Source organism: Eriocheir sinensis, chromosome 6, assembly GCF_024679095.1.
Source record: "Eriocheir sinensis breed Jianghai 21 chromosome 6, ASM2467909v1, whole genome shotgun sequence".
NCBI classification, from domain to species: Eukaryota; Metazoa; Arthropoda; class Malacostraca; order Decapoda; family Varunidae; genus Eriocheir; species Eriocheir sinensis.
In genome coordinates this window covers 1,714,700-1,737,882 of record NC_066514.1, presented here as the reverse complement: position 1 = coordinate 1,737,882, position 23,183 = coordinate 1,714,700, and the positions used below count along the sequence as shown (strand labels likewise).

Here is a 23,183-nt window from a genome sequence, read left to right as displayed (position 1 = left end):
AGTGATGGCAGGGGGCAAGGGGGGCCACAGTGCATCAGACTGGGAGGCTGAAGACCGTCACTTTGAGGATAGGAAGGGTATCAGGACACCTCTCTTTTGGGCACTCCACTTAACTCTTGTATAGAATTGATTTGCAGGCTTTATTTTATTATAAGTTATCTTTTCCATGCCCTTGAGCTGTTTCCTTTACCGTAAAAAAACATGATAAAAAAATTGTGTTTAGAATCTCCTCCTGAAATTGACTTATATTTTGGGCACTCCTCTAAACTCTTTTATAGAAGTGATTTGCTGGTTTTTTGTATTATTATTGCAATCTTTTTTCATGCCCTTGAGCGGTTTCCTTTACTGTAAAAAAAACATTATAAAAGAAAATTGTGTTTAGAATCTCCTCCTGAAATTGACCTATATTTTGGGCACTCCTCTAAACTCTTTTATAGAAGTGATTTGCTGGTTTTTTGTATTATAATTGCAATCTTTTCCATGCCCTTGAGCTGTTTCCTTTACTGTAAAAAAAACATTATAAAAGAAAATTGTGTTTAGAATCTCCTCCCGAAATTGACCTATATTTTGGGCACTCCTCTAAACTCTTTCATAGGAGTGATTTGCTGTTTTTTTGTATTATAATTGCAATCTTTTTTCATGCCCTTGAGCTGTTTCCTTTACCGTAACAAAACATGATAAAAAAATTGTGTTTAGAATCTCCTCCTGAAATTGACCTATATTTTGGGCACTCCTCTAAACTCTTTTATAGAAGTAATTTGCAGGCTTTTTTGTATTATGATTGCTATCTTTTCCATGCCCTTGAGCTGTTTCCTTTACCGTAAAAACATAAATAATAAAAAATTGTGTCTAGAATCTCCTCCCGAAATTGACCTATATTTTGGGCACTCCTCTAAACTCTTTCATAGGAGTGATTTGCAGGCTTTTTTGTATTATAATTGCTAACTTTTCCATGCCCTTGAGCTGTTTCCTTTACCGTAAAAAAACGATAAAAAAAATTGTGTTTAGAATCTCCTCCTGAAATTGACCTATATTTTGGGCACTCCTCTAAACTCTTTCATAGGAGTGATTTGCAGGCTTTTTTGTATTATAATTGCTAACTTTTCCATGCCCTTGAGCTGTTTCCTTTACCGTAAAAAAAGGTCATCTCTCAAATAGTACGGTTTTGGTTTTATGTGGATTTTCATGGAAGATTTTTTAAGGATTTTTTAATTTCCCGACGAGCAGGAAATTTTAAAATCGTAAAAGATCTTCCACGGCAATCCGAACTATAGAAAACCATACTATTTGAAGGATGACTATATGAAAAGTGTCTAACAGAACCTTACCTCTGAGAGCAGCATTTCCACCGTGACTGTTTCCTCCGGGGCAGATACCGGCCCCTGGAGAACTGTGGCCAAAAGGAGGACGCCATGGTGGTCTCTGCGCATACCCACTGTTCGGCCACCACATACCACGACACTGTTGCTCTCCCCATGGTAAACACACACCACCCCACCATGTAAGCAGCCATCTCCTGTAATGAATGGGGGAAATCATGCGTCATATTTTAAGACATTTCGCCGCACAAGAAGACATATTTGACAATTTTATAAGCTGTCCCAAAACCTATCTAGCCCTGTCCATTCCATTCCCTTCTTCTTCTTCTTCTTCTTCTTCTTCTTCTTCTTCTTCTTCTTCTTCTTCTTCTTCTTCTTCTTCACTTCTGTACCAACTTTCGTCAATGTTTCTTTGTTGTGTTTTACTGAGCGAGTCTTTTATAAGCTGTCCCAAAACCTATCTAGCCCTCTCCCTTCCATTCCCTTCTTCTTCTTCTTCTTCTTCTTCTTCTTCTACTTCTTCGTCTTCTTCTTCTTCTTCTTCTTCTTCCTGCCCACTACTATGCTCCAGGCTGGTATTGTTAGATACTTCTGCTCCTCACATCGAGAGTATTCCAAGGCCAAACACAATACCAGTTGGGTTGTAATGAGTGTTTTGTCACATTCACAGCACTGAAGCAGGGTCAAACTACCACCAGGGTTATTAAACTACCCCTGAAATACAACCCAACACCTTACATCAGATCCTAATGCCACCTCCCTTACCTAACCTAGCCTGACCAACCCAACCCAACCAGACCAGCTAACTGCCTTACCTTGTCTGTACTTCCTCACATTGACAGTATTCAAGGTCAAACACAATATCAGTTCGGTTGTAATGAGTGTTTTGTCACATTCACAGCACTGAAGCAGGGTCAAACTACCGCCAGGGTTATTAAACTACCCCTGAAATACAACCCAACACCATTACATCAGAACCTAACGCCACCTCCCCTCACCTAACCTGACCTGACCGCCAAACACCAGCTGACCAACCCAACCCAACCAGACCAGCTAACCACCTCCCCTCGTCTGTAGTTCCTCCTCAGAGACAAACCAAATTGAATAACTTAACATAATGCAACTTAACCCTTTCGTGTCATCAAGATTAACCCGGTAGCAGCGACGGGCCAAATTTGTGGCTTTACCGTGTAGCAGCGACGGGCCAAATTTGTGGCTTTACCGTGTAGCAGCAACGGGCCAAATTTGTACCATGATATAAACCCCCCAAAATAGATGATACATAAACTGATCACAAATGCTTTGATATATATTATGAAATGGTTTGTGTGAGGGGTGATTTTTTCTCATTTTTCTCGCTTAGAGGGACCATTAAGAAACATGATCCCCACTGCTACTGGGTTAACGGTAACATATGGGAACCTTTCTGAGGAGCGAAGATGAGGAGCAAGGAGCGATTCTTAGTTGATAGCCTACTCTGACGGGAGAGGAAAAATATTTAGTTTTCTTGGTGTAACTCAGGAACTAATAGGCCTATGGGGATTTTGAGGAAACCATAAGAATCCTCACTAAATTCCGCTTCAAAACATGTATTCGGATAAAAATGTTGGCCCACAAAAGTCAAGCTAGTGAGTGGGGAAGAGTTGGTACTTAGGATTAACTGTTTACAGCGCTCGATAAGGAGACTTGAAATGAGTTTGTATTGTTTATTTTTTTCTTTATATATGCACATGTTCTTGTACAAGTCTTTATGAAGCCATTGATACCAAATTTATCTGTATATTTATGCTTACATCCCAAAATCATCAATTCATTTATGTTTGTTTATGTGCATCATTTAATTCTGCATGTTTTGATATATAATACATGATGGTTATGTTGAGTTTATGGCTGAAAACTTGTTATATTCAATAGTGACATTTGAAATTTGGTGGGCACGGCGATCCTGGATACAGCGCGGGGCACTGTTTTGGGCCACCCGTAGTGAGTTTCTTTAAGTGCACTATTTAATTCTGCATGTTTTCATATATAATACATGATGATTAGGTTGAGATTATGGCTGAAAACTTGTTATATTCAATAGCGACATTTGAAATTTGGCGTGCACGGCGATCTCGGATACGGCGCGGGGCACTGTTTTGGGCCAGCCGTAGTGAGTTTCTTTAAGTGCACTATTTAATTCTGCATGTTTTCATATATAATACATGATGATTGTGTTGAGTTTATGGCTGAAAACTTGTTATATTCAATATCGACATTTGAAATTTGGCGTGCACGGCGATTCCAGATACGGCGCGGGACACTGTTTTGGCCCAGCCGTAGTGAGTTTCTCTATGTGCATCATTTAATTCTGCATGTTTTCATATATAATACATGATGATTGTGTTGAGTTTATGGCTGAAAACTTGTTATATTCAATAGCGACATTTGAAATTTGGCGCGCACGGCGATCTCGGATACGGCGCGGGGCACTGTTTTGGCCCGGCCGTAGTGAGTTTGTTTACGTGCACCTCCCACCAGGGGATGACCACGGCAGAAGAGCTTCCATCTTTCTCTATCCAGACACTCCCTCCTTGCCTGCTCAAAGTTTCTCAAAAGATCTTTCCCTCCTCTCCCTAATGTACCAAATTTGTTGGGGTACGATATATCTGTGAGGGTAGAATACGTCCGGGAATGTAGAGTATCGCGTCGGCAAAAAAGACCGGTTGAGCCTGAGACATGCATGGTGGGTGGAACAGAAACTTAATGGAAACTTATGGTGTGTGAGGGTAACACCATTATAGCAGAACCTAATGCCCCATCATGTACCCAGACCCCATTAAATACAGCAGCCTATGAAATCCCAGCTTCTTGTCCTTCTTTTCCTGTTAAGTTTTCCTCACCGACAAACCCAACCCGACAAACTCGACATAACGCAACATACCTCTATTATAGCTGGACCTAATGCCCTCTCATATACCCAGACCCCATTAAATACAGCAGCCTATGAAATCCCAGCTTCTTGTCCTTCTTTTCCTGTTAAGTTTTCCTCACCAACAAACCCAACCGACTAACTCAACATAAAGCAACATACCTCTATTATAGCTGGACCTAATGCCCCATCATGTACCCAGACCCCATTAAATACAGCAGCCTATGAAATCCCAGCTTCTTGTCCTTCTTTTCCTGTTAAGTTTTCCTCACCGACAAACCCAACCGACTAACTCAACATAAAGCAACATACCTCTATTATAGCTGGACCTAATGCCCTCTCATGTACCCAGACCCCATTAAATACAGCAGCCTATGAAATCCCAGCTTCTTGTCCTTCTTTTCCTGTTAAGTTTTCCTCACCGACAAACCCAACCGACTAACTCAACATAAAGCAACATACCTCTATTATAGCTGGACCTAATGCCCCATCATGTACCCAGACCCCATTAAATACAGCAGCCTATGAAATCCCAGCTTCTTGTCCTTCTTTTCCTGTTAAGTTTTCCTCACTGACAAACCCAACCGACTAACTCAACATAGCGCAACATACCTCTATTATAGCTGGACCTAATGCCCTCTCATATACCCAGACCCCATTAAATACAGCAGCCTATGAAATCCCAGCTTCTTGTCCTTCTTTTCCTGTTAAGTTTTCCTCACCGACAAACCCAACCGACTAACTCAACATAAAGCAACATACCTCTATTATAGCTGGACCTAATGCCCCATCATGTACCCAGACCCCACTAAATACAGCAGCCGACTAAATGACACATACACACACACACACACACAATCACACATCCCTCAAATAGTACAGTGTGATGGAGGGATAGCGTGCAACAGAACATTAGGGAGAGGAGGGAAAGATCTTTGAGAAACTCTGAGCAGGCAAGGAGGGAGTGTCTGGATAGAGAAAGTTCGAAGCTCGTCTGCCGTGGTCATCCCCTGGTGGGAGCTCCGAGGGGCAGGCGTCCGTGAAGTGAGGATGGTGAGGTGGTTCCCCCAATGCATGGCAGCCATCGAGGGCAGACTCTTGAAAAACCCAGATATATGGTTTGCCAGTATCAAGGATTATTAGGCTGATAAGATAAGATTTCAATGGTCGTCCCTGCTCATTTTTGTTAGGGCTCAGGTGACACAACCCGGTAGCAGCGACGGGCCAAATTTGTGGCTTTACCGTGTAGCAGCGACGGGCCAAATTTGTGGCTTTACCGTGTAGCAGCGACGGGCCATTAAGAAACATGATCCCCGCTCCTACTGGGTTAAAATACGCCCCTTCGTCCCGTCCCCTAATGGCTGGGTATCCTCCCCTCCCCATATACTATTAATCTTGACCCCTCCCCACCTCCCCCCTCCCCATATACCATTATTTCGACCCCTCCCTTAATCCCAAGCCTTTGACCCCTTCCCCTACCTCTGGCACCTCCCCCCTCATATAATTTGGAGAGAATAAAATGAAGAAATATTGAAGGGAATTATAACAATGAGAGAGAGAGAGAGAGAGAGAGAGAGAGAGAGAGAGAGAGAGAGAGAGAGAGAGAGAGAGAGAGAGAGAGAGAGAGAGAGAATTATAAATTTGACCCCACCCCATCTTCCCCATCCCAATATACCATAAATTCAACCCCTCCCTTAACCCCATACATTAACCCCTCCCACAATGCCTGGGTACCCTCCATACACATCCCCCCTACCCATATAGCATTATTTCAACCCCTCCGCAATATCATGACCCTCCCCACCTTCCCCCTACCCAATATACCATAAATTCAACCCCTCCCTTAACCCCAATACATTAACCCCTCCCACAATGCCTGGGTACCCTCAATACACATCCCCCCTACCCATACAGCATTATTTCAACCCCTCCGCAATATCACGACCCACCCCACCTCCCCTACCCAATATACCATAAATTCGACCCCTCCCTTAACCCCATACATTAACCCCTCCCACAATGCCTGGGTACCCTCAATACACATCCCCCCTACCCATATAGCATTATTTCAACCCCTCCGCAATATCACGACCCTCCCCACCTTCCCCCTACCCAATATACCATAAATTCAACCCCTCCCTTAACCCACGTACATTCGCCCCCTCCCACAATGCCTGGGTACCCTCAATACACATCCCCCCTCCCAATATAGCATTATTTCAACCCCTCCGCAATATCACGACCCTCCCCACCTTCCCCCTACCCAATATACCATAAATTCAACCCCTCCCTTACCCACGTACATTAACCCCTCCCACAATGCCTGGGTACCCTCCATACACATCCCCCCTACCCATATAGCATTATTTCAACCCCTCCGCAATATCACGACCCTCCCCACCTCCCCCTACCCAATATACCATAAATTCAGACCCCTCCCTTAACCCCATACATTAACCCCTCCCACAATGCCTGGGTACCCTCCATACACATCCCCCCTACCCATATAGCATTATTTCAACCCCTCCGCAATATCACGACCCTCCCCACCTTCCCCCTACCCAATATACCATAAATTCAGACCCCTCCCATACCCCAAAACATTAACCCCTCCCACAATGCCTGGGTACCCACAATACACAACCCCCCCCCCCATAAAGCATTATTTAAAACCCTCCATAATATCACGACCCTCCCCACCTTCCCCCTACCCAATATACCATAAATTCAGACCCCTCCCTGAACCCCATACATTAACCCCTCCCACAATGCCTGGGTACCCTCCATACACATCCCCCCACCCAATATAGCATTATTTCAACCCCTCCATAATATCACGACCCTCCCCACCTTCCCCCTACCCAATATACCATAAATTCAGACCCCTCCCATACCCCAATACATTAACCCCTCCCACAATGCCTGGGTACCCTCAATACACATCCCCCCTACCCATATAGCATTATTTCAACCCCTCCGCAATATCACGACCCTCCCCACCTCCCCCTACCCAATATACCATAAATTCAGACCCCTCCCTTAACCCCATACATTAACCCCTCCCACAATGCCTGGGTACCCTCAATACACATCCCCCCTCCCAATATAGCATTATTTCAACCCCTCCGCAATATCACGACCCTCCCCACCTCCCCCTACCCAATATACCATAAATTCAGACCCCTCCCTTAACCCCATACATTAACCCCTCCCACAATGCCTGGGTACCCTCCATACACATACCCCCTACCCATATAGCATAATTTCAACCCCTCCGCAATATCACGACCCTCCCCACCTCCCCCCTACCCAATATACCATAAACTCAACCCCTCCCATACCCCACGTACATTAACCCCTCCCACAATGCCAGGGTACCCTCCCTACACATCCCCCCTACCCATATAGCATTATTTCAACCCCTCCGCAATATCACGACCCTCCCCACCTTCCCCCTACCCAATATACCAAAAATCCAACCCCTCCCTTAACCCACGTACATTCGCCCCCTCCCACAATCCCTGGGTACCCTCCCCCTCCCTACACAACCCAACCTCGCTCTTTTCCCCAATTTCCCCAATTTCCCAAGGCAAAGCTCACCATGTAGAGGGACATCGGAGAGCTTCAAGCAGGAGTGGGGGTCGTACACACGCACACGACCTTCCCGAGTGGTCACCAGGAAGACATTGAGCGCCTGGTGGAAGCTCAAGCTCTCTATGCTGTCCCCGAGCTCTAAAGTCCCGTCCTCCTCCACGCTCACGGACATCTCTGAGGGTCTGGCGTGGTCTGGTGTGCTCTCTGTGGTGGTCTGACAGGGCTAGTATAAGGGCGAGGGGGCTGGTGATGCTCAGGCTAAGAGGAACAGCTGATGCCTCCTGAACCTTCTTCCGTAAGGGATTGGATTCGCTTGCCTGGGCTCGCTTGCTGTCTATCTATCTATTTTTCTGTGTTTCTCTATGTGTGTCTCTATAATGGACTGTTTTTTGTGTGTTTCTCTATCTATTTCTCTGTATTTCTCTGTATTTCTCTGTGTGTGTCTCTATAATGGACTGTTTTTTTTGTATCTCTGCATCTGTTTCTCTGTATTTCTCTATCTATTTTTCTGTATTTCTCTATCTATTTTTCTGTATTTCTCTATGTGTGTCTCTATAATGGACTGTTTTTTTGTATCTCTGCATCTGTTTCTCTGTATTTCTCTATCTATTTCTCTGTATTTCTCTATGTGTGTCTCTATAATGGACTGTTTTTTTGTATCTCTGCATCTGTTTCTCTGTATTTCTCTATCTATTTCTCTGTATTTCTCTATGTGTGTCTCTATAATGGACTGTTTTTTTGTATCTCTGCATCTATTTCTCTGTATTTCTCTGTGTGTGTCTCTATAATGGACTGTTTTTTTGTATCTCTGCATCTATTTCTCTGTATTTCTCTGTGTGTGTCTCTATAATGGACTGTTTTTTTGTATCTCTGCATCTATTTCTCTGTATTTCTCTGTGTGTGTCTCTATAATGGACTGTTTTTTTGTATTTCTCTATCTATTTTTCTGTGTTTCTCTGTGTGTGTCTCTATAATGGACTGTTTTTTTTGTATTTCTCTATCTATTTTTCTGTGTTTCTCTATGTGTGTCTCTATAATGGCATCTATTTTTCTGTGTTTCTCTATGTGTGTCTCTATAATGGACTGTTTTTTTGTATTTCTCTATCTATTTTTCTGTGTTTCTCTGTGTGTGTCTCTATAATGGACTGTTTTTTTGTATCTCTGCATCTATTTCTCTGTATTTCTCTGTATTTCTCTGTGTGTGTCTCTGTAATGGACTGTTTTTTTGTATCTCTGCATCTATTTCTCTGTATTTCTCTGTATTTCTCTGTGTGTGTCTCTATAATGGACTGTTTTTTTTGTATTTCTCTATCTATTTTTCTGTGTTTCTCTGTGTGTGTCTCTATAATGGACTGTTTTTTTTGTATTTCTCTATCTATTTTTCTGTGTTTCTCTGTGTGTGTCTCTATAATGGACTGTTTTTTTGTATCTCTGCATCTATTTCTCTGTATTTCTCTATCTATTTCTCTGTATTTCTCTGTGTGTCTCTATAATGGACTGTTTTTTTGTATCTCTGCATCTGTTTCTCTGCATTTCTCTATCTATTTTTCTGTATTTCTCTATGTGTGTGTCTCTATAATGGACTGTTTTTTTGTATCTCTGCATCTATTTCTCTGTATTTCTCTATCTATTTCTCTGTATTTCTCTATGTGTGTCTCTATAATGGACTGTTTTTTTGTATCTCTGCATCTATTTCTCTGTATTTCTCTATCTATTTCTCTGTATTTCTCTATGTGTGTCTCTATAATGGACTGTTTTTTTGTATCTCTGCATCTATTTCTCTGTATTTCTCTATCTATTTCTCTGTATTTCTCTATGTGTGTCTCTATAATGGACTGTTTTTTTGTATCTCTGCATCTATTTCTCTGTATTTCTCTATCTATTTCTCTGTATTTCTCTATGTGTGTCTCTCTCTATAATGGACTTTTTTTGTATCTCTGCATCTGTTTCTCTGTATTTCTCTATCTATTTCTCTGTATTTCTCTATGTGTGTCTCTATAATGGACTGTTTTTTTGTATCTCTGCATCTATTTCTCTGTATTTCTCTATGTGTGTCTCGATGGTGGACTGTTTTTCTCGTATCTCTGCTATGTTATGTCCTGTATTTGTTTCTTTTTTCTTAATTAAATTCTTTATCTCTATATATATATAAAGGTATTTAAGTCTCTCTCTCTCTCTCTCTCTCTCTCTCTCTCTCTCTCTCTCTCTCTCTCTCTCTCTCTCTCTCTCTGGTGAACTGTTTTTTCGTCTTTGTTGTTATTTTCCGTCTTTTCTCATATTTTTTTTCCTTTTTCTTAATTAAATTCTCTATCTCTATATATGTAAAGCTATATATAAGTCTCTCTCTCTCTCTCTCTCTCTCTCTCTCTCTCTCTCTCTCTCTCTCTCTCTCTCTCTCTCTTGTGGACTGTTTTTACGTCTCTTTGTTGTTATTTTTCGCCTTTTCTCATATTTTTTTCCTTTTTCTTAATTAACTTTTCTATCTATGTATATGTAAAGCTATATAAGTCTCTCTCTCTCTCTCTCTCTCTCTCTCTCTCTCTCTCTCTCTCTCTCTCTCTCTCTCTCTCTGGTGAACTGTTTTTTCCTCTTTGTTGTTATTTTCCGTCTTTTCTCATTTATTTTCTTTTTTCTTAATTAAATTCTCTATCTCTATATATGTAAAGCTATATAAGTATCTCTCTCTCTCTCTCTCTCTCTCTCTCTCTCTCTCTCTCTCTCTCTCTCTCTCTCTCTCTCTCTTGTGGACTGTTTTTACGTCTCTTTGTTGTTATTTTTCGCCTTTTCTCATATTTTTTTCCTTTTTCTTAATTAACTTTTCTATCTATGTATATGTAAAGCTATATAAGTCTCTCTCTCTCTCTCTCTCTCTCTCTCTCTCTCTCTCTCTCTCTCTCTCTCTCTCTCTCTGGTGAACTGTTTTTTCCTCTTTGTTGTTATTTTCCGTCTTTTCTCATTTATTTTCTTTTTTCTTAATTAAATTCTCTATCTCTATATATGTAAAGCTATATAAGTATCTCTCTCTCTCTCTCTCTCTCTCTCTCTCTCTCTCTCTCTCTCTCTCTCTCTCAAAGCCTGTTGCATCTTAACTTAACTGTTGTGGTTCTTTATATGACATTCTAGATTACCTTCGAGAAATTACGAGTTTGTGCAGACGAGGAAAGCTGCAAATTAGACGTTCTATCGGGCTCTAGTGAGTGTGTTTCAAGGTTCATGTATGCAAAGGGTCGAACTACCAGAAGGGTCATAAAACTACCCCTGGAAATGCCCAAAGCTCCTATACCCAAGCCTCTTACCTGTCTCGTGTGTCCTAAACAAATTTGTGGCTTTACCGTGTAGCAGCGACGGGCCAAATTTGTGGCTTTACCGTGTAGCAGTGACGGGCCAAATTTGTGGCTTTACCGTGTAGCAGCGACGGGTCAAATTTGGCTTTATCGTGTAGCAGCGACAGGCCAAATTTGTGGCTTTACCGTGTAGCAGCGACGGGCCAAATTTGTGGCTTTACCGTGTAGCAGCGACTGGCCAAAGTTGTGGCTTTAGCGTGTAGCAGCGACAGGCCAAATTTGTGGCTTTGCCGTGTAGCAGCGACAGGCCAAATTTGTGGCTTTACCGTGTAGCAGTGACGGGCCAAATTTGTGGCTTTACCGTGTAGCAACGACGGGCCAAATTTGTGGCTTTACCGTGTAGCAGCGACGGGCCAAATTTGTGGCTTTACCGTGTAGCAGCGACGGGCCAAATTTGTGGCTTTACCGTGTAGCAGCGACGGGCCAAATTTGTGGCTTTACCGTGTAGCAGCGACGGGTCAAATTTGTGGCTTTACCGTGTAGCAGCGACGGGCCAAATTTGTGGCTTTACCGTGTAGCAGCGAAGGGCCAAATTTGTGGCTTTACCGTGTAGCAGTGACGGGCCAAATTTGTGGCTTTACCGTGTAGCAGCGACGGGCCAAATTTGTGGCTTTACCGTAGCAGCGACGGGCCAAATTTGTGGCTTTACCGTGTAGCAGCGACAGGCCAAATTTGTGGCTTTACCGTGTAGCAGCGAAGGGCCAAATTTGTGGCTTTACCGTGTAGCAGTGACGGGCCAAATTTGTGGCTTTACCGTGTAGCAGCGACGGGCCAAATTTGTGCCTTTACCGTGTAGCAGCGACGGGCCAAATTTGTGGCTTTACCGTGTAGCAGCGATGGGCCAAATTTGTGGCTTTACCGTGTAGCAGCGACGGGTCAAATTTGTGGCTTTACCGTGTAGCAGCGACGGGCCAAATTTGTGGCTTTACCGTGTAGCAGTGACGGGCCAAATTTGTGGCTTTACCGTGTAGCAGCGACGGGCCAAATTTGTGCCATGATATAAACCCCCAAAATAGATGATACATAATCTGATCCCAAATGCTTTGATATATATTATGAAATGGTTTGTGTGAGGGGTGATTTTTTCTCATTTTTCTCGCTTAGAGGGACCATTAAGAAACATGATCCCCGCTGCTACCAGGTTAACTAGGCCTGGTAATGAAATCCCACCACCCAATCCTCTCCCGCGGTAATGAGAGAAGAGGGAATGAGAAGTTCTGACGCCCTTTACAACGTGGTGGGACTGTCCATGGAGGCGCCCACAGGGAGGCCATGCATTTGGGACCACCCCCATGTTGTATTTGAGGAGAAACACCTGCCTTTCTCTCTCTCCGTCAGACCGGGGGAGACGGCGCTGGTGTCACCCGAAAACTTCTGCTAGGACAAAACTTTAGTCCGCCAGTGTGTTTTCCGCATCAAGAGAATTAAGATCCCGTCATTATGGTCGCCCCACTCAGCTCCGCGGCGGCAGAACCTGAGTGTGACCTCTCGTGACCTGCCCAAATGACAACCGACGCCCAGGTCCCCGGTATAGTTTCTGTGTAAGCTTGCCAGGTCTGGACACTCGGCTGCCGCGTAACGAGGCAGCCTGAATGGGCTGGTAAATAGCTTGTTTAGAGATCATTTGTGTTCACTTTTCTCCCTTGTGCTTCTTTCCGTATCGCTATTTTTCAGCAGCTTTTCCCTTGTGATTTTCACGTAACATTTACTTCCGTTGTATTTTTGGTGATACTGTTTTTACGTGTAACCTTTTCCTTGAGATCCTGATCACCGTCCAGCTCTCAAATACAATTATCATAGTTACCCTTTTTAGGTCTGTTTTTTTTTATCATCACATTGTAGAAAACTAAGGATTTCTAAGGGTAATATATATATATATGTATATATATATATATATATATATATATATATATATATATATATATATATATATATATATATATATATATATATATATATATATATATATATATATATATATATATATAGAGAGAGAGAGAGAGAGAGAGAGAGAGAGAGAGAGAGAGAGAGAGAGAGAGAGAGAGAGAGAGAGAGACGCCAGTCATCGTCGACAGCCGACTTGGTCGGGTAGATTTCGATCGCCGATAGAGTCGGTCTGTCGGCATATCCTGCCACGGGCCGCCTTGGCACATGCCCGTGCGCCCTCGTGCAGGGACGGAGGCGATTGCTCCGTGACGGAGCAACCTTGCCTCTTAATCCCACCCGGGCAATGTTCTCCGTCCCCACATTTTATTGTCCTATTGTCCCGGGGAGGCACCGCCCCCTCCCTCCCTGGCCGGGCTTCCCTTCCTGCCATTGTGTCTGTTAGCTTCACGGCGCTGCCCACACGTGTACCAATGGCTGTATACTGTCCTGCCTGGGGGATGGGACGCCATGTTCCTGCCATGTTGTTGTTTACCTGCTACAATATATATATATATATATATATATATATATATATATATATATATATATATATATATATATATATTATAAGTATTAATAAGTTGAGAATTATCCCGAGATATATAGAATAAGACGTAGTAGGATACATATTTGATGTATGTACATAAAATGCAAACTCGTGTTTCACACACAAAGTTTCCACCTGAATTCTTGCAACAGTTATACACATGAATTTCTCTGCCAGTAATACCCGGGAAAACCACGGGAATTGGACCCAGTTATACACGTGAATGTTAGATCAAGTTATACACGTGTTTATCTCGTGAATATGTAGTGAAAACACGTGTACACGAGTAATCCACAAGATTTCCACTAGACGTTCACGTGAAATTCACGTGTTGTGCCCACTGGGCCGTTTCCCCTAGTGATGCTTACAGAAGAACATGAGAACGCAGGAGTCTGCAAGAGGCCGGTAGGCCTGTACGAGGCAGCTCCTTTGACCCTAAGCTCCCGTGTATCTAACCCCACCTAATATCGCTGTCCATGAATTTATCTAGTCTATTTTTGAATGTGACAATTGTATTGGCACTCACCACATGACTGCTAAGCCTATTCCACTCATCCACCACCCTGTTAGTAAACCAATTTTTGCCTGTGTCCCTGTTGAATCTGAATTTATCCAGTTTAAACCCATTACTTCGTGTCCTACCCGGTTCTCTTACCAACAAAACCTTATGAATGTCTCCCTTATTAAAGCCCTTCATCCATTTATAAACCTCGATCATGTCTCCACGCACCCTTCGCCTTTCTAGAGAATGCAAGTTTAACTGTTTGAGTCTTTCCTCGTATGGCAAGTTTCTCAACCCCTGAATCATCTTAGTCATCCTCCTCTGCACCGATTCTAACATTTTGATATCCATTCTATAGTAGGGTGACCAGAACTGAACCGCATAGTCAAGATGAGGTCTAACTAATGCTAAATATAGTTTGAGGAAGACTTCGGGGCTTCTGTTGCTTACGCTCCATGAAATAAATCCCAGTACCCTATTAGCTCGATTTCTAGCTTGAGTGCATTGTGCCCTTGGACGGAGATCAGAGCTCACTAAGACCCCTAAATCCCTCTCGCACCCAGACCTACTTATGAGAGTGTCATTTAAGCAATAGTTATGTGAGGGGTTGTTCCTACCTACACTCAGAATACTGCACTTCCCTACATTGAACTCCATCTGCCATTTATCCGCCCAGTCATACAATCTGTTGAGTTCACCTTGGAGAATACTAGCGTCCTGATCCGACTCAATTACTCTACCGATCTTGGTATCATCTGCAAACTTACTGACATCACTACTAATTCCTGTATCTAAGTCATTGATATAAATTATAAACAAAAGTGAACCTAAAAAAAACCAATAATAAAAAATTAAAAAAATCCCGCTACTTGCTGTTCCTGAATAGAGAGGAGTGGCCAAAAAGATAAATCAATTTCTGGAGGAGAGGAGTCCTGATGCCCTCCTCTGAAAGAGTTAACGTCGTAGGCAGGAGGAAATACAGACGAAGGAGTCAGCCACTTCTAATTGTCATCTGATTAGCTTGACATGAGCTGGCGGCAAGAAGCTGGAAACGGTAAGTCAGGAGCAGGTGGGAACCGTGGGATCATCAATCTTCCTGGCGCGGGGAGCAGCTTTTGGGTACAGGGGCGAAGCTGCTGCCACGGGGCGAACATTGCTTTGAGCGAGTCGGCGGAGGGGAGTGTAAGCAGCGGCCTTCAGCTTCAAGCCCCGCCTCGCATTTCCGCACGGTTTATGGGGCTTCACTTCGTCCGGCTGCAAACACTGACCTTCTCGCCTCACGTGTTCATGGTAATGCTACACGTGTACTGAGGGCAGTGTTCATGATAATGATAAGATAGATTACAGCGATGATAGTAATATTATTAACCGTGTACTAGCGACGGGCCAAATTTGTGGCTTTACCGTGTACCAGCGACGGGCCAAATTTGTGGCTTTACCGTGTAGCAGCGACGGGACAAATTTGTGGCTTTACCGTGTAGCAGCGACGGGCCAAATTTCTCCCATGATATAAACCCCCAAAATAGATGATACATAAACTGATCACAAATGCTTTGATATATATTATGAAATGGTTTGCGCGAGAGATGATTTTTTTCCCATCAACTCGCTTAGAGGGGCCTTTAAGAAACATGATCCCCGCTGCTACCGGGTTAATGATAATTATAATCATAGCTTCACTGTCATACCTAAATGATGATGATCGTAATGATGTCACTGTTGACGATAATAACAATTAGCATAGTAACAACAAACAGGCCGGCATCAGTGACAGTTGCAATATCTTCCGTCCTTCTGTTGTCCCATTCCGCGGCACCTGCCAAGGAAGCAAAGAAGCCTTATCAGTCTACGAAATCACCATCGACTTTCCAGAGACGAAGGAAAAGCTAATGGATTAACTCTCTCAATCCAATTCCATAATATCCATCGGGGGCCACCACGTTATTGGAACACCGCACTGCGCTGTCCCCGGCCAGATGCGGCGCAGTACTGGGCGTATTAAAAGCATATCGCCCCCTCAGAACACATAATTGACAAGGCTTTCGTAGGAGTTGTGAGCATTTCCAGGGGTAGTTTTATGACCCTGGTGGTAGTGTGACCCTTCTTCTGTACCGTGAACCTAGAAACACATATTTGACAAGGCTTTCGTAGGAGTTGTGAGCATTTCCAGGGGTAGTTTTATGACCCTGGTGGTAGTTTGACCCTTCTTCTGTACCCTGAGCCACAAATTTGGCCCGTCGCTGCTACACGGTAAAGCCACAAATTTGCCCCGTCGCTGCTATACGGTAAAGCCACAAATTTGGCCCGTCGCTGCTACACGGTAAAGCCACAAATTTGCCCCGTCGCTGCTACACGGTAAAGCCACAAATTTGCCCCGTCGCTGCTACACGGTAAAGCCACAAATTTGCCCCGTCGCTGCTACACGGTAAAGCCACAAATTTGGCCCGTCGCTGCTACACGGTAAAGCCACAAATTTGGCCCGTCGCTGCTACACGGTAAAGCCACAAATTTGGCCCGTCGCTGCTACACGGTAAAGCCACAAATTTGGCCCGTCGCTGCTACACGGTTAATATATAAGTTTTTCATTGTTTTTGTGGTCAATAAAATATCTGAATCTGATCTGAATCTGAATCCGTGTGTCGGTATATTTCAGCATTGCCAGACATCACTTATCGGTTAGTCAGCGAGTGTGGGAAGGGTGCGTCAGCGAGCCAGCCCCGGCGGTGATAACGCGCCCTTCGTAGAGGACCTCCGCTTCTGCTGGGAAACGGATACACAGAGATGAGTCACAGGGAAAGTAAAATGTCGCAGAGGACTTTGCAGCGGAAACGGTACGCGGCTGTTGTGCTGTCTCTCGTATCTGCGGCCGAGCTGATAATATTTGTCAAGCTCACATCACTGACCGACTCCTGGAAGCCGTGCAATGCGTTTATGTTACTGGGTTTCCTTATAATGTCAAGACGAAACGTTGAAAATGGTGTCCTATGAGATGCTCCATAGCGGCGGCGGCACTGGCTCGGGGACAGACGGCCGGCTCTGTGGCCTCCGTCAGACGTCACTGTGGCCTCTTATGGGGCCTGACATTTCTCTTTATAGGAAAGGAAGCGTCTGAAAGGCAAAAACAGCCCGCTCTGCACCGCTCCCATCTAACCCGGTAGCAGCAACGGGCCAAATTTGTGGCTTTACCTTGAAGCAGCGACGGGCCAAATTTGTGGCTTTACCGTGTAGCAGCGACGGGCCAAATTTGTGGCTTTACCGTGTAGCAGCGACGGGCCAAATTTGTGGCTTTACCGTGTAGCAGCGACGGGCCAAATTTGTGGCTTTACCGTGTAGCAGCGACGGGCCAAATTTGCGGCTTTACCGTGTAGCAGCGACGGGCCAAATTTGCGGCTTTACCGTGTAGCAGCGACGGGCCAAATTTGTGGCTTTACCGTGTAGCAGCGACGGGCCAAATTTTTCCCATGATATAAACCCCAAAAACAGATGATGTATAAACTGATCACAAATGCGTTGATATATATTATGAAACAGAATAGTGTAGCCAGAAGACAGGTCAATTTCGGATGGAGAGGTCTTGATGCTCCCCTCCTGAAAGAGTTCATGACGTAGGTAGGAGGAAATACAGACGATGGAAGGCTGTTTCAGAGTTTACCATCGGAACGGGAGAAAGAGTGAAGATGCTGATTAACTCATAAAGGATTTGGATATCATAGGGATGAGCCAGAGTTTACCATCGGAACGGGAGAAAGAGTGAAGATGCTGATTAACTCATAAAGGATTTGGATATCATTGGGATGAGCCAGAGTTTACCATCGGAACGGGAGAAAGACGGGCCAAATTTGCGGCTTTACCATGTACCAGCGACGGTCCAAATTTGCGGCTTTACCGTGTACCAGCGACGGGCCAAATTTGCGGCTTTACCGTGTACCAGCGACGGGCCAAATTTGCGGCTTTACCGTGTACCAGCGACGGGCCAAATTTGCGGCTTTACCGTGTACCAGCGACGGGCCAAATTTGCGGCTTTACCGTGTACCAGCGACGGGCCAAATTTGTGGCTTTACCGTGTACCAGCGACGGGCCAAATTTCTGCCATGATATAAACCTCCAAAAAAATAGATGATACATAATCTGATCACAAATGCTTTGATATATATTATGAAATGGTTTGTGTGAGTGATGATTTTTTTCTCATTATTTTGATTAGAGGGACCATTAACCTAACCTAACCTAACCTAACCTAACCTAACCTAACCTAAGAAATATGACCCTCGCTGGTACCGGGTTAAGAGATAGAAAGAGAGACGGAGTTTAAGGAATAGAAGGAGAGGCGGTGCTTAATTATTGGTAAGAGAAAGAGAGGCTGAGATTGAGAGGTAAGAGTTTCCCAGTAAGAGAAGGGGGAGATGAAAAGCCTCACTCCAGGAGACGTACCGGACCCTGAGATGTGTTTCACCATTCCTAATTCTATGATAAATTCCCTTCTTTAACCCTATCTCGTGTTTTAGGGCACCATCGCTCCTCACATCAACTATATCTGAAGGTCAAAGAGAGGATCAATCTGTTTTTCATGAGTGTCTTGTAAGGTTCATGGCACAGAAGAAGGGTCAGACTACCACCAGGGTCATAAAACTACCCCTGGAAAGGCCTTCAGCTCCTAGGAAAGCCTTGTCAAATATGTGAACTGGGAGACGAAATGTTTAAAAATACGAGAGAGAGAGAGAGAGAGAGAGAGAGAGAGAGAGAGAGAGAGAGAGAGATTGTATTACGCGAGTCACCGGCGTAGCAGTAGACACACTCATGGGGGGGATATCAGGGGAAATAAAGACAATGATAAACTTTAAGAATTTATAAATATACAACATGATAATTTACACAAATGAATAAATAAGAGAAATAAATAAAAGAGAGAGAGAGAGAGAGAGAGAGAGAGAGAGAGAGAGAGAAGCCACATCGGAGGAGAGTTTGCGTAATATTCATGATTTTAATTGTTTCTTTCCCTCCCGAGCCATCGCGTAGCCTGCACGGCGTAGCGTATCCCGCACCGCTCCCTTCAGTCCCCCAGTCCTGTCGCTCCACGCAGCAAGGCACAGCGCATCCCTGGGGTGGCCTCACGCGCCGAGCTTCATAAATGTATTCGTTATGGATGACTCTGTTGTTCCCGGGTAGCAGACCGTTTATCTGCGGCTCGAGGCTGGCCCCGGGGTGTGCACTGTGCCAAGCCACAGCGCCGCACCGGCCGCCAGAATGATCGTAGTTAGCGTCGTTGCTGCCGCGGGCTACGTTCTGTCCTTGGAGAAGCCTCGCGTCCCGTCTGGGCCCCGGGGGGCGCGCAGAGCCGCCTGGGTGTTGTGGCGGCGGTAGAGGGCCGGGGAGGCGGGCACGGAGGAGCTGCCCCAGCGGCTCTGTGTCCGGTGTGCGGCGTCAGAGGGCTGCGTGAAGGGCTGACAGCTCCACCGTCCGGAGCCCTTCCTCCACTGCGGGCTGTCTTCCCCGTCAGAGCCGCTGGACTCCGTGTGTTCCTGCCACGCGCACGACTGCGTCCCCTTCAGACGCTGGCGCAGCTCCTCGGGCAGCACGCCGCCGCCCCGGGCCCTGGGTGTGAAGGGAGGCGTGGAAGACACCCTCACGGAGTTCAGGGAGTGGCGTCGGGCGCGGCGGAGGACGTGCAGGGAGATGGGCGGGCTGTTCAGCTCCCGCAAAGCGCGAGCGGCGCCCCACACGTTCTCGTACTCCACCACGGCGCAAGTGGCAGAGGCCAGGCCAGGCAGGCGCGTCGCCAGGGGGAGTACTTCTGGGTGTAGGACGCCATCCTGCCGGGGACGCAGCACCTGCAGAGACATCACTGAGCCAAACTGTCCGAAGAGAGCAGCCAGGCCGCCCATGGTGGCGCTGGGGGCGGGGAGGCGGGCCACGAGCAGGGTGCGGGACGGCGGAGCCTCGTGCTGCAGGGCGTCGGGCAGCTGGGTGCGTCGCCGCACTTTGGTGCCTTCTGGGTTGAGTTCTAAGGCCTCGGAGGTCCTGAGGGCGGCGGCCAGCACCTCAGAGTCCCGGGAGAATTTCTTGATCCGCTTGTAGCCGGCCAGCAGCTTGAGGGAGATGTAGCCCGCCCTCTGGCGCCGCACGTGCTTCAGGAGGAACAGGTCCTTGGCCAGACCCTCGTCGCTGAGGTACTCCTCCACTAGGCGCACCAGGCTCGTCGCCAGCTCGGGGTCCACCTTCGGCCCAGGTTTGGCCTCTGCCCCGCGGGTGGCAGTGTAGCTGAGGCTCGTCGGGTCCTCGGGGTGCAGCAGCAAGGCGCCGCCACCAGGCAGTTCCTGCGGCACTGCCTCCCCGTCCCCGCTGACGTGAGTCGAGTTGTGTCGTGTGACGGGCGGTCCTTCGCTCTCTGAGGAGGTGACGGAAACATCAGGCTCCCAGGCCGCCGCGCCGCCACTGCCTTCGGTGTCTGCGTCGGACATGGTGCAGGGGAGCCTGGCGCCACACCGTGCCGCTGCCGCGGGCGGAACTGTCATCGCTGCCGCTGTCTCGGTGGGAGGCATTGCGAAGCCGTACAAAGTTGCTGTCGCCCAGCCCGTGCCGCCAGGAAGTGTTGCTGACGGCCGCCTGTCGTCCCGTATATACCCACGGGCACATCCGGCTGTCTAGTCGCCGCCGTGATAGCATGAGCAGCGTGGGAATCGTTCCGTCTGTCATGTCGGACGAAGGCCTGGGGGCGCACGCTTCCCCCCGAGACACGTGCGTCACGGCGCGGCATCGTGGACTGCCAGACAGGGCGGTGACGCAAGGGTGACCTCCTCCGTGGGGGCACCCTCCACCCCTCCTGGCCAAAGTCCGAACCTTTACTTACCTCACGGCTACTTCAGCGCCGGGACCAGCTGCGGATGTAACCATGAAGGAGATTATTGAATATGGCTTATTACAGTTACTTCAGGAGCGTGGGGCCACCGGCGGCTCCAAGACTTTTCCAGGAGAGTCTTGGGGGTCGAGAGGGGCGGCCAAGAGAAAGGAACAACCATTTGGCTCAGTACGGCGACTTAGCGTTAAAGAAAGCATTGTTTACTTTGCTCTATTTAATCATTAATGTATTTTGAAAAGGAGATTCTTGTAGGTAAGGAAAACTTTGCATCTCCAGCTAATTCTCGTTTTTTTTATTTTTTTTTATCAACCTCATCCAGTGTTGAGCGTAACCAGGATTTCTGCGGTACGCGATTCAAGGTATAAGTAAGCTTGGGTGTATACGCTACAGCTGCGCGTGGCCTCGGTGCTCAGGGTCGTATCCTTAAACATTATGGTATTACAAGACACTCTGCCATATCACACCAGCTGTTTCTGAAGGTCAAAGAGTGGATCAGTCGGGTTCTAATGAGTGTTTCTTCAGGTTCACGGTACAGAGGAAGGGTCACACTACTACCAGGGTCATGAAACTACCCCTGGAAATGCCCACAACTCCTACGAAAGCCTTGTCAAATATGTGTTTCTTTAGGTTCATGGTACAGAGGAAGGGTCACACTACCACCAGGGTCATAAAACTACCCCTGGAAATGCCCACAACTCCTACGAAAGCCTTATCAAATAGGTGTTTCCTTAGGTTCATGGTACAGAAGAAGGGTCACACTACCACCAGGGTCATAAAACTACCCCTGGAAATGCCCACAACTCCTACGAAAGCCTTATCAAATAGGTGTTTCTTTAGGTTCATGGTACAGGAGAAGGGTCACACTACCACCAGGGTCATAAAACTACCCCTGGAAATGCCCACAACTCCTACGAAAGCCTTATCAAATATGTGTTTCTTTAGGTTCATGGTACAGGAGAAGGGTCACACTACCACCAGGGTCATAAAACTACCCCTGGAAATGCCCACAACTCCTACGAAAGCCTTATCAAATAGGTGTTTCTTTAGGTTCATGGTACAGGAGAAGGGTCACACTACCACCAGGGTCATGAAACTACCCCTGGAAATGCCCACAACTCCTACGAAAGCCTTATCAAATAGGTGTTTCTTTAGGTTCATGGTACAGGAGAAGGGTCACACTACCACCAGGGTCATAAAACTACCCATGGAAATGCCCACAACTCCTACGAAAGCCTTGTCAAATAGGTGTTTCTTTAGGTTCACGGTACAGAAGAAGGGTCACACTACCACCAGGGTCATAAAACTACCCATGGAAATGTCCACAACTCCTACGAAAGCCTTGTCAAATATGTGTTTCTTTAGTTTCATGGTACAGGAGAAGGGTCACACTACCACCAGGGTCATAAAACTACCCCTGGAAATGCCCACAACTCCTACGAAAGCCTTGTCAAATAGGTGTTTCTTTAGGTTCATGGTACAGGAGAAGGGTCACACTACCACCAGGGTCATAAAACTACCCCTGGAAATGCCCACAACTCCTACGAAAGCCTTATCAAATAGGTGTTTCTTTAGGTTCATGGTACAGAGGAAGGGTCACACTACCACCAGGGTCATAAAACTACCCCTGGAAATGCCCACAACTCCTACGAAAGCCTTGTCAAATATGTGTTCTTGGGCAGAAAAATGTCTCATAATACAACCAGGCACATAAATTTGACAAGGCTTTCGTAAGAGTTCGGGTCATATCCAGGGGTAGTTTTATGACCCTGGTGGTAGTTTGACCCTTCCTCTGTACCGTGAACCTGAAGAAACACTCATTGGAACCCGATAACTGTCCTTTTTGGCCTAGGGGAATAGTCCTTGTGAGAGTCCAATGGGTCAAGGAATACCAGCCTTATCCTCCCCACATTGGCCCTGTGTCGAGGAGATTAAGCCAGCGCCGCGCCCAGTGTGACGTCTATATAGGTTAGCACGGATTACGACATATGGGGGGAAGGGTTGGGTGTTGGGACAGTGTACAGGGCAGTGGGGAAGAGGGTTTTAGGAACTGTCTGGTGTCGAAGTCTCTGATTACGATCGTGAAGAGTTGCCTTAATTTATTTTTGCATGGCCAACGAAACATTCCATAGTTGAATATATGTATGTGCTATTGTCTACATTTTGATACACTTGTAATAGTTCGGC

General features: G+C 46.0%; 4 protein-coding genes and 1 long non-coding RNA gene across 8 annotated transcripts in view; 1 reads left to right on the top strand and 4 right to left on the bottom strand.

Annotated features, from left to right (window-relative positions):
- The window catches only part of LOC126986789 (baculoviral IAP repeat-containing protein 6-like), a 99,516-nt gene extending 91,446 nt beyond the window's left edge, over window positions 1-8,070 (bottom strand). The window contains exons 1-2 of the mRNA XM_050843163.1: window positions 7,831-8,070; window positions 1,329-1,516 (exon numbers count right to left, since the gene is read on the bottom strand). Of these exons, the coding sequence (XP_050699120.1) occupies window positions 1,329-1,516; window positions 7,831-7,996 (354 nt within the window). The 5' untranslated portion in view covers window positions 7,997-8,070. The remainder of the gene's footprint in view (window positions 1-1,328; window positions 1,517-7,830) is intronic.
- The window catches only part of LOC126987263 (bromodomain-containing protein 7-like), a 111,076-nt gene that overhangs the window by 22,645 nt on the left and 65,248 nt on the right, over window positions 1-23,183 (bottom strand). The gene's annotated exons all lie outside the window — the stretch shown is intronic.
- LOC126987284 (uncharacterized) overlaps window positions 1-23,183 on the bottom strand; it is a 116,640-nt gene that overhangs the window by 42,941 nt on the left and 50,516 nt on the right. The gene's annotated exons all lie outside the window — the stretch shown is intronic.
- On the bottom strand, window positions 18,975-21,088 carry LOC126987307 (la-related protein 6-like). The gene has a single exon (XM_050844232.1). It carries the CDS (start codon window positions 20,680-20,682, stop codon window positions 19,420-19,422), a length of 1,263 nt encoding a protein of 420 aa, XP_050700189.1. The 5' UTR covers window positions 20,683-21,088; the 3' UTR covers window positions 18,975-19,419.
- Window positions 22,357-23,183, top strand: part of LOC126987564 (uncharacterized) — a 32,470-nt gene continuing 31,643 nt past the window's right edge. Inside the window, exon 1 of the long non-coding RNA XR_007741014.1 lies at window positions 22,357-22,466. This is a non-coding gene — a long non-coding RNA (uncharacterized LOC126987564). The remainder of the gene's footprint in view (window positions 22,467-23,183) is intronic.